This window comes from Dipodomys ordii, unplaced genomic scaffold, assembly GCF_000151885.1.
Source record: "Dipodomys ordii isolate 6190 unplaced genomic scaffold, Dord_2.0 Scaffold45, whole genome shotgun sequence".
In the NCBI taxonomy this organism is placed as follows: domain Eukaryota; kingdom Metazoa; phylum Chordata; class Mammalia; order Rodentia; family Heteromyidae; genus Dipodomys; species Dipodomys ordii.
Genome location: NW_012267261.1, coordinates 7,992,848 through 8,002,422, shown reverse-complemented (window position 1 = coordinate 8,002,422; position 9,575 = coordinate 7,992,848). Strand labels below are relative to the sequence as shown.

Sequence of the window (9,575 nt, the reverse complement as noted above, 5' to 3'; positions counted from 1 at the left end):
AGTTCTGCCTTTCACATCCCTTTGATTGTATTAAATGGTAATCATCACTACCCATTGACCAGTCTCCATGACAACACTGTGCCATGAAAACACTCATCTGGCTCCCAGAAGGAGTAAGCTGGCTGTTTTCAGAGCCCACATTTGAACCACGACTCCACACAGAGAGGCACAGGGTCATAGCAAAGTGCTTATGCAGTTCAACCCTGCCATTAAAGGCAGTATGACATCGGGAAAGCTCCAGAGTGAGTTTTCTCATCTGTAAGGCCAGAATTGTAATTTGGCATGGTTGATGTGGGGATTCAAGGAGCTAACATGAGCCCCTTAGCCCAGGTTGCTCCCAGCATTGCTCGGGAACGATTCCATCACTGAGAACAAGGCTATTCCTTCCTTCCATCACCCTCAGTCTGCTAAGAACCAAAGAGAAAGAATAGAGGCCCTAAACCAAGCCCAGGTGCCCATCAGTTAGCCACGAGGTACCTGTGTTAGGAGTCTAGACCCTGGATCCCACACTTTGGGAGCCTGCCCTGCCTTCAGTCACCACCCTACCCCACCCTCAGCCACTAGCAGGTCCCCTTGGGTGGGGCGAAGCAGCAGGCAGCAGAAGCCATTATCAGGCAGCACAGGCTGGAGAGAGTCCAGCCCGGCCTTCTTATCAGCTCCCCAGCCCTGGGTCTCTGTACGCTGCAGGGCTCTGAGGCGCAGGCAGGAGCCCCAGGCTCCCTGTCCAAGTCCTTCCTCTGCTGGCATGGCTCCCAGCAGGAAGAGGAGTGGCCACAGGGGATCCAGAGAGCCACCAAACTTGACCACGGGACAGGCAACCACTTTCCTTCCTAAGCCCAGAGCTCTTGTCTGTGAAAATGGGGGTGCTAGACTAATACATGAAGGCACTCCCAAGTCCTCTCCCTCTCCAAAGAGATTGGTGCCTGTGACCCCAAGAAGTAGCTATAGTGACTGTGAGAACCCAAGGGCTGAGTCATGTTACTTCAGAGCTGAGTATCTGGGCCCCACTCCATAGGCTCTGACCTTCCTGTAGGTCTATGGAGGAAAGAGATCTATGATGATCTAGAGATTAGCTGGGGGACTCAGGTTCAGTTCTAGGAGGTAGCTGGCACCGGGCACCTTGCAGCCCTGCAGGATTTGGGTGTGGGTGGGGGTCATTCCTTGGTTCTGGACCAGGGCAGGGTAAGGCAGTGATGGTAGGCCTTTCTCGGTATACGGGCAGCAGACTCATAACTAGACTCTGATAAACAGCCCTCACCTTATCTGTGGGCCAGGGACTGGGTGGGGTGTGTCTGAGAATCAAGGGCAAGTTCTGCAGAACTGAGGAGGGGCAGGAAGAGAAGATAGGTGCACCTAGCTGAACCTCTTAGCCTGCTAGAGAAGGACCCATGAGAATGGCCCAAGACAGGGGAGGGGCAGGGGCAGGAGTGTCAAGGAAAGGCTGGGCTGGGAACCTCTTAACACTCAACAAGGGGAATGTGATTCCTAAAGAAGCCCCAGAAGTTTTTTTTGTTTTTTTTTTTTGTCAGTCGTGGGGCTTGAACTCTGGGCCTGGGCGCTGTCCCTCAGCTCTTCAGCTCAAGGCGAGCGCTCTACCACTTGAGCTACAGCGCCACTTCTGGTTTTCTGGTGGTTTATTGGAGATAAGAGTCTCACGGTCTCTCCTGCCCGGGCTGGCTTTGAACCACGATCCTCAGATCTCAGCCTCCTGAGTAGCTAGGATTACAGGCGTGAGCCACCAGCGCCCGGCAAGCCCCAGAAGTTTTGAGGCTGAAACAGACCAACAGTCTTGATCCCAGAGAGGAAGTGATTGCCTGTGGAGCGGTCATGACCTCTTCTAAGACTCTCTAGCAAATCATATTCTGGCCCTGTGGAGAAACAGAGGCCTATGGTGTCAAGAGAGGACTCACACTTAGCTTTGGACTTGGGAGGATCCTGCTGGAGGCCAGATGTGAGTCTTCCAGTCTTCCCTACACCTGGAGGCCAGCACCCAATAAAAGCAGTCCTGAGCTAGAAAGGGCAGCAGCAGGACCACCTGCAGGGCAGGAGTTAGCAGGTTCCCCCCCCCCCCAAACCAGCCCGGCCTTCTTAGCTCCCTATGGAGCTGACTCTGGCAGCTGCTCAACTGAGGCAGTTCCATGATTTGCACCCAGACTACCCAGAGGAGGCCAGGCACCTTGACTCCCTCCCATCCTCTCTGACCCAGATCAAGGCTACCCTTAAGACTTGCCTCTAGGAGTGAGCTGGGAGACCCTAGCTGCCCAACTGCTACGCCGCTCCCTCTCCCCCACTTGCCTCCCGACTAGGCAGCAGACAGGAGACCCACATGGGTGCATAAGTATAAACGCCTAGACTCAGGGACTGCTACAGACTTCCCTTCCTTCCCACAGGCAACCATGAACTTCAAACTTCCCAGAGAGATGGAGCTGCTTCAGCTTTATGCTTAAATAAGAGTATAAGAACTTGAAAAAGAAGCCCAGCGCCTATGGCTCATGCCTGAAATCCTAGCTAGTCAGGAGGCTGAGATCTGAGATCACAGTTTAAAGCCAGCCTGGGCAAGGAAAAGCCATGAAACTCTTATCTCCAATAAACCATCAGAAAACCAGAAGTGGTGCCATGGCTCATGTGGTAGAGCGCTCGCCTTGAGCTGAAGAGTTCAGGGCCAGCACCCAGGCAGACAAAACAAAGAAAAAAAGGAAAGGAAGGAAGGAAAGCAAGCAAGGAAGGAAGGAAGGAAGGGAGGGAGGAAGGAAAGAAAGAAAGAAAAAGAAAGAGAGAAAGAAATAAAAGAAAGAAAAATAAAGAAAGAAAGAAAGAAAGAGAAAAAGAAAGAAAAAGGATTTGCCAGAAATCCAAGAGCCAAAGCAGAAGCAGGGTGGTAAGTGGAGCTGGGTGGGAACAGGGAGGACCCTAGAGCCTCTAGGGATGGGTGGAGACTGGCAGCTTTGGGTTAGGATTCAGTGGTCTGGAGAGATGTCTTACACCGTAGGCCACTATCCTGTAGCTGGCAGGAAGATACTCAGCTGGACTGACATCTCCCAGAGGATGAGCTTAGATACAAAAACACAGCCTGGTAATAGACACACAAGCCTCTGGGCGTGTTCATCTGAACATGTGGCCACCCCTTTCTGTCCACCATCATTACACACGATTCTACCTGGGTACAGGCACAGGCAACAGTGTGGTTTGTGCTGGCATGTATGTTCTGTATCAGAATGACCGAGGGCCTTTGATAAAAATTCAGAAGGGGTGAGGTTGCTTGAGATACATTGTTTTGTTTTGTTTGTTTGTTTTGTTTTTTGGGTCCGGTCATGGGGCCTAAACTCTGGGCCTGGGCACTGTCCCTCAGCTTTTCAGCTCAAGGCTAGCACTCTACCACTGTACCACAGCACCACTTCCGGCTTTTTTCTGTTTGCTTATGTGGTGCTGAGGAATCGAACCCAGGGCCCCAGGCATGCAAGGCACGCGCTCTACCACTGAGCCATCTTCCCAGCCCCTGTTTTGTTTTGTTTTGCCAGTCCTGTGCCTTGAACTCAGGGCTTGGGCACTGTTCCTAAGTTTCTTTTTTGCTCAAGGCCAGCACTCTACCACTTGAGCCATAGGGTCACTTCTGGCTTTTTCTGTTTATATGGTACTAAGGAATTGAACCCAGGGCTTCATGCATGCTAGGCAAGCACTCTACCACTAAGCCACTTTCCCAGCCCCTGAGATACGTTGTTTACATATGCGGAAATGTCACCCCTTCTATAAGCAATATATGCTAATTTTAAAAATTCCTATCCCCAGTGAGATTCTGAGCCAGTGGTCTGGGCACTGAGTGATGCTGAGCAGGTGGTTCTTGGAGAAACATTGGGTGGTCTGTCCACTGGGAAAATCACTGGGGTCTCACTGGCTGCAAACATTGTTATCATTAACTATGTACCTGGCGCTTTGCCTGATGTGTCCTATCTCATTCTTGGTTTCCCAACCACCCATGAAGGTGACGTTATTCCAGCCCCCCAGTCATGCACTTAGCGACTAGCAGAGCCATCGTTCCATGTGCCCCCATCCCCACCTGCAGGGACAGGATCAGAAGGATCACCTGCAGGTGCTGGCCACAAGAAGCACCAAGAGGAGAGATTCAGAGTCGGACTGAAATGGACAGTCCTTCCCTGCCCTGTGCAACTCGGAGAGGCAGAGTGAAGGATACCCAGGCCTAACCCAAGTGTCGGCCCAGCTAAGAGGTCCAGAGGTGCCCTCCGAGTGGCACAAAGCCAGGTTTGAGAATTCCTGGACAACTAGTGCCCCCTGCAGCTGGACAGAGATACTGCCTGGTAAAGGTTGGGTTCTCTCCCATCATCCCCAGCCAGGACTGGTCAGTGATGACAGTTTTTACTGTTGCCCCACTGGAACAATGAGAGAAGGGCTAAATGTCTTACCCAAAGTCATGGATCCAGGCAATGTGAGTTCCTGAGCTCCATCTCCAGGGATGCTGGATCTTCACCCCTCCTTCCCCCATGGAAATCTTTATCAACTCCTCAGAGCCTCCCTACCTCCCCTCGCACTCTGGACAGACATGCAAAGCAGGGCAGCTATAGGAAGCAGCAAAATGGTATTTAATGGGCATGGGTGGGTCAGTACTTTCACCAGGGGAACGGGCAAAGACCAGAGAAACCTCCACGGAAGGGTACTCAGGAGGTGAGGTTCAAGTGAAGGTGCTCCTGGCATCGGGTCCGGAGGGGTGAGTGGGAGGTCGGGCAGCGTCTGGGGGCCTCCGGTAGCAGGGGCAGCACTGGGCTGGCATGGAGCTAAACACAGATTGAGTGTGTGCAGGTACCACCAGCCAGCCCCACAGCTCATAGACACGCCCCTGCCCGGTCTAGGTGGAGCTTAGGAGAGGGCTGAGCTCACAGAATGTTACTGTAAGGACTCGGGGCGGGGGGGGGGGGCACAGTGGGTGACACATCTACTGCTCCACTTCCATATGGAGTTCAGGTAAAAATATCCTTTAAATACAAACTCTTCAAAACAGCGTAACTACTGGAGTAGTCTCTGTCCTCATTAGTAGCTGAGTTGGAAACACACCAGAAAGGGTGAATGACTGGCCCAAAGCCTGCCAATAAGCTTTTGAGGTAATCTCTTCCAAGGATTCCTTGGCATATTCTGGAAGCCTGTGACTCTCTTTTCAATGGTCCTCCAGAACTATAATCCCCTTCCTCCAAGAGGTGCTCTAGCTTTAGGTCAGCCTGACTGGGGGCGTGGAGGGGGGGTTCCTCAATATCTGTGCAACCCACACAGCCCTCTTCCCCACATACTGACCCATTCTCACCTCCTGGAGAACTGCAGCCTCGCCACTCCCTGGGGGACCCTTGCCTGGTGCATAGAGACCCAGAGGCTGAGGCTGGGGTCCAGACAGAACTGGGGGACAGTGCGCAGAAGGGCACAGGGTGGACACGGGCATCCACTCGGGTGCTACCACTCTCTGCAGCCAGACTGCTTCAGACATGTACCTGGGAAGCAAGACGCCAGATGTCAGGGGTCACCGCGCTCACACTCCCAGCCGGGGACACAGGCCAGGCTCTCAGCTACTGCAGAAAGCTGAGGCCAGGTTCAACCAGGCTGCAGCTCCCTCAACCCCATGCTCTTGAGTAAGAACCAGTGAAGGCAAGGAAACTGCAAGAGGCTCCCACAGTGCCCTGGAGAAAACTCCAGAGCCTGGGAGCTGGGGGAAAGGGCCAGGAGAGAAAAATCACCCTACCAGTCCCATACCTTATCAGCCCCAGGTCCACCACACTTGGGCCTTGGGTTTACCAACTCACTTGGGTCCCAGCGGTGCACAGATTGTTAAGTACCAGTTGCTTGCACAGCCCTGGTCGAAAGGGTTGTATCCCTGAAGGTATCTACACTGGAGAGGGATGGAGAAGGAAAGAAAAGCTCAGAACTGGTAGAATTAGGCAGACCATTCACCAGTGACCATCTCTGAGCCAGGGCTTGGCCTCCAGCTACAGCAAGCCTCCAAGGGCAGGGAAGCCAGAGAGCAAGCAGGCCGTTGGCTTCTCCCCAAGGGAACGCTGACACTTAGCCCTCTTCTGCCTTCACAGCCTCAGTGTCTACAGCCCACCCCCCCCATCAGTGCTGCCCATAGTCCTCCTGTAACAGCCTTTACATAAGTTATTGTCATGCTAAGAGAATCCCACAGCAAGGGTGTCCAGTCCTAACAGGCTGCTCAACACTGTACTGGAGTTCTAACACAGTGCAGATACAAAAAGCAAGCCATGAGTACTGGAAAGGCTTCTAGGACATGATTTTTCCATGAATAATCAGCAAGAAAGGTTTTTAGAATAATTGAATCAGGAAAGATTGCAGGATTCAAAATAAATATGCAAAAATCCTTGGTATTTTCTTTATGATTGATTGGGTGGGTGGGGGGCTGTGGTTTGAATTCAGTGTCGCTCAAGGCTGGCACTCTACCACTTGAGCCACAGCTCCACTTACTTCTGGCTTTTTGGTGGTTAATTGGCGATAAGAGCCTTATAGAATTTCTTCCCTAAGCTATCTTTGAACTATGATTCTCATATCTCAGCCTCCTGAGATTACAGCCATAACACTGGCCCAGGTTGACTTTTATGGGTCTTTTAAATGTGGTCAGCCTCAAGGGGTCCACTTAATTGCCCATGCCATTTTCTGCTTTGAAGATGCTTTTCACCATTCCAACACTCCACTTTTTTGCAAAGCTGTGCCTCTCCCAGGGGCCTTCTGCCCCTTCAAAACCAAACATAGGATGAAGGAGTTGCATGGCCTGACAAGGGCATTGCGGAACTCAAGGTTTTGCAGCACAGGGCAGGACCCACCCTCTCTCAGTGTTCCTAGGTGGCCAGGCACTAATCTTAGATTCCTCATTAACACAAATGTAGGATACAGCCCTCCACATCTGTGCCTGTCCCTCAACAATGCATGCAACCTAGCACCCAGTAGGCTCTGGATGCAATTCATCCAGCTCCAGGAGGTGGTGGGATCCAACCGCATCTTCAGAGGCATCACCAAGGCCCAAGACAGTGGACAGAACCGCTACTGCTGAGGTGGCAGAGGATCAAGGCCGCCTTTCCCTGTTCCAATCACTCCTCGCCCCTCCTTCCCTCCCCCACACTTTGGCCCACACTTGGCCCAGAATACCTTGCCCTCGTAGGAGCGCTCAGCCGCGCTCACCGACAATGCCTGGATCAGCAGCAGTAGGAAGAGCGGCATCAAGAAGCCTGCAGCAGGGATGGCCACCAGGATGCTGCCCGCATGGCTAAGGAACAGTGCGGCCCAGAGCACCCCCCCCACGCTGCCCCCACCAGCCCTGCTGGTCTGCTCTCCTCATCCCTCCATGCTGTCCCCCATGATCCTCTCCAAGCTGCAGCACCCCACTCCATGACCCCACAAGATTCCCAGCTCCCGGTCTACCTCCTGACCCCACCAACCTTCATCCAGTGCCACACTGGTCCTCCAAGGCTGCTTCTCCCTTTAGTCACGCCCACCATTAGCCCCGCCCCGACAGCCATCTGATCCTGCCCACCATTAGCTCCGCCCCTAACATTTATTCAGCCCTCCCACCATTAGCTCCGCCCCTAACATTTATTCAACCCTCCCACCATTAGCCCCGCCCCGACATCCATCTGATCCTGCCCACCATTAGCTCCGCCCCTAACATTTATTCAGCCCTCCCACCATTAGCTCCGCCCCTGGGCTGTCTTCCTTCATCTCTACTTCTCTCTACCCTTGGGCCTTGTGGATACGCCATGACCTTGTCTATGGACAACGGTAGGTGGCTGGTGCGAACCAGGAATATCAGGCAGGTGACCAGGAGGGCGCCAGAGTAGAGGCAGAGGGACAGGACCAGTAGCATGAAGAAGCGGAAGTTGCGGTGACCGATGCAGTTATTGACCCACTTGCAATGATGGTCAAAGTCCTAGGTGACAGGGAAAGCAGCTAGGCCTCCATGAACCCCAAGTCCTGATCCTGCCCTCTAGGCCACTAGCCCTTGGTCCCAAGAGTGGCTGAGAGTTGCTGCCTACCGCAGTCCGGGAAGGTGGCTCACACCCAACCCTTGGCCCTGTTATGTGGAGCCTCCTGGTCCTGGTCCAGTGTGGGGGACAGGATGGCAAAGAGGGGCGCTCACCTCCACACAGATGTTGCACCAGGGGCAGTGGTAGGTCCGGGGAGGGCGATGGAAGCCACACCTTGGGCACCACTGCAGGCGGAAGGCTCGGTGGTTCACCCACACCACGTGCACCATCATGGGGCTCTGCTCCATGGAGCCTGGCTCGGGAAGAGGGTTGAGCAGAGGCCACAGGCCCTTCCATCACTGTTGCCCCACAAGCCCCAGGGCATTCGTGGGCACCAGAAGAGTAGGAAGGAGGTGGGCAGAGGAAGCCCTGGGACCTACTGAGCAAGGTGACTGCTCAGAGGCTGGCAAAGGAAAAGAGACTTTCCAGCAGAAGAGTTCTATAAAGAACTGGGGCTAGTGCTTAATGTGTGTGTGTGTGTGTGTGTGTGTGTTGTGTGTGTATCACTTTGTGGGCCTGAACAAATCTACTGGCTTCTCTCCCCACCTGCCAGAATCACCCTTTCAAAACTTCTGGAAAAAAAACCCAGGGTTCTATTTTTCTTCACACTTTGGTGGCCTGGAAAGTGAAGTGCCAGGACTAGAGCAATGGTGACAGAGGAAATGGGGGTTCCAAGGTCAGGGGAGGGGCATTTAGAATTCACCCTTGCAGGTGCCCACCCTTGGGGGAACCACCTCCTCCCAGGGGGGGCCAAGGCCTCACCTTGATGTAAGATACCAGGGTCAGAGAAGTTGAGTGAAATGAGACTGAAGAAGGTGAGGATGAAGAGGAGCCCTGTGACCGTAGGAAAGGCCCACTCCCCTTTCTGAGCCAGCCATCTGCAACTGAAACCAGAGCCAGACTCGGTCCTGAGCTCCTAACTCGGGCTTGGGCTCACCTGGGTCAGAACTCATAGACCTTGGGCTGGGAAGGTGGCTCAGTGGTAGAGTGCTTGCCTTGCATGCCTGAGGCCCTGGGTTCGATTCCTCAGCACCACATAAGCAAAAAGAAAAAAGCTGGAAGTGGCATTGTGGCTCCAGTGGTAGAGCGCTAGCCTTGAGCTGAAGAGCTGAGGGACAGCGCCCAGGCCCAGAGTTCAGGCCCCATGACCAAACAAAAAAAAAGAACTCATTGACCTTAAAGCCAGTTCAAAAGACCCAGGCCAAGCCCCTACCAAAGTACCAGCCATCTGGAATGCCCCCAAATGCATCAAGTCCTCTAAATTTCTGTTCTTGAACATTCAATTCCCCCCAACTAAATTGTCCTCCTTCTCTTGACCTCTGAGCACCCCCTCCCCCCCTCCCTCTGCCCACACTTATTTTCCTCTTTGTGAGGAAGCTGACAGCGTGCATGGGAGACTCACGGGAATGCGAAGAAAAGGCCACTGAAAATGACCAGTAGGACCACATTGAAGGCAGCGAAGAGGCTGGGGAGGAACCAGGAGAGCGGGCCCAGCGCCGGCGGCTGGGGCTCCTTCACAAGGGGCATGCCTTCCTTTACGAATGGCAT

The 9,575-nt window shown here is 53.4% G+C and overlaps 1 protein-coding gene across 1 annotated transcript; it reads right to left on the bottom strand.

Moving 5' to 3' along the window:
* Positions 1–1,062: 1,062 nt before the first annotated feature.
* Positions 1,063–9,575, bottom strand: Zdhhc19 (zinc finger, DHHC-type containing 19). The gene is given in 11 exon segments (XM_013019314.1): positions 1,063–1,167; positions 1,259–1,320; positions 1,782–1,868; positions 5,309–5,414; positions 5,417–5,489; positions 5,799–5,884; positions 7,153–7,258; positions 7,758–7,930; positions 8,141–8,280; positions 8,790–8,911; positions 9,430–9,575. Coding segments are annotated over 11 exon segments (1,206 nt in total).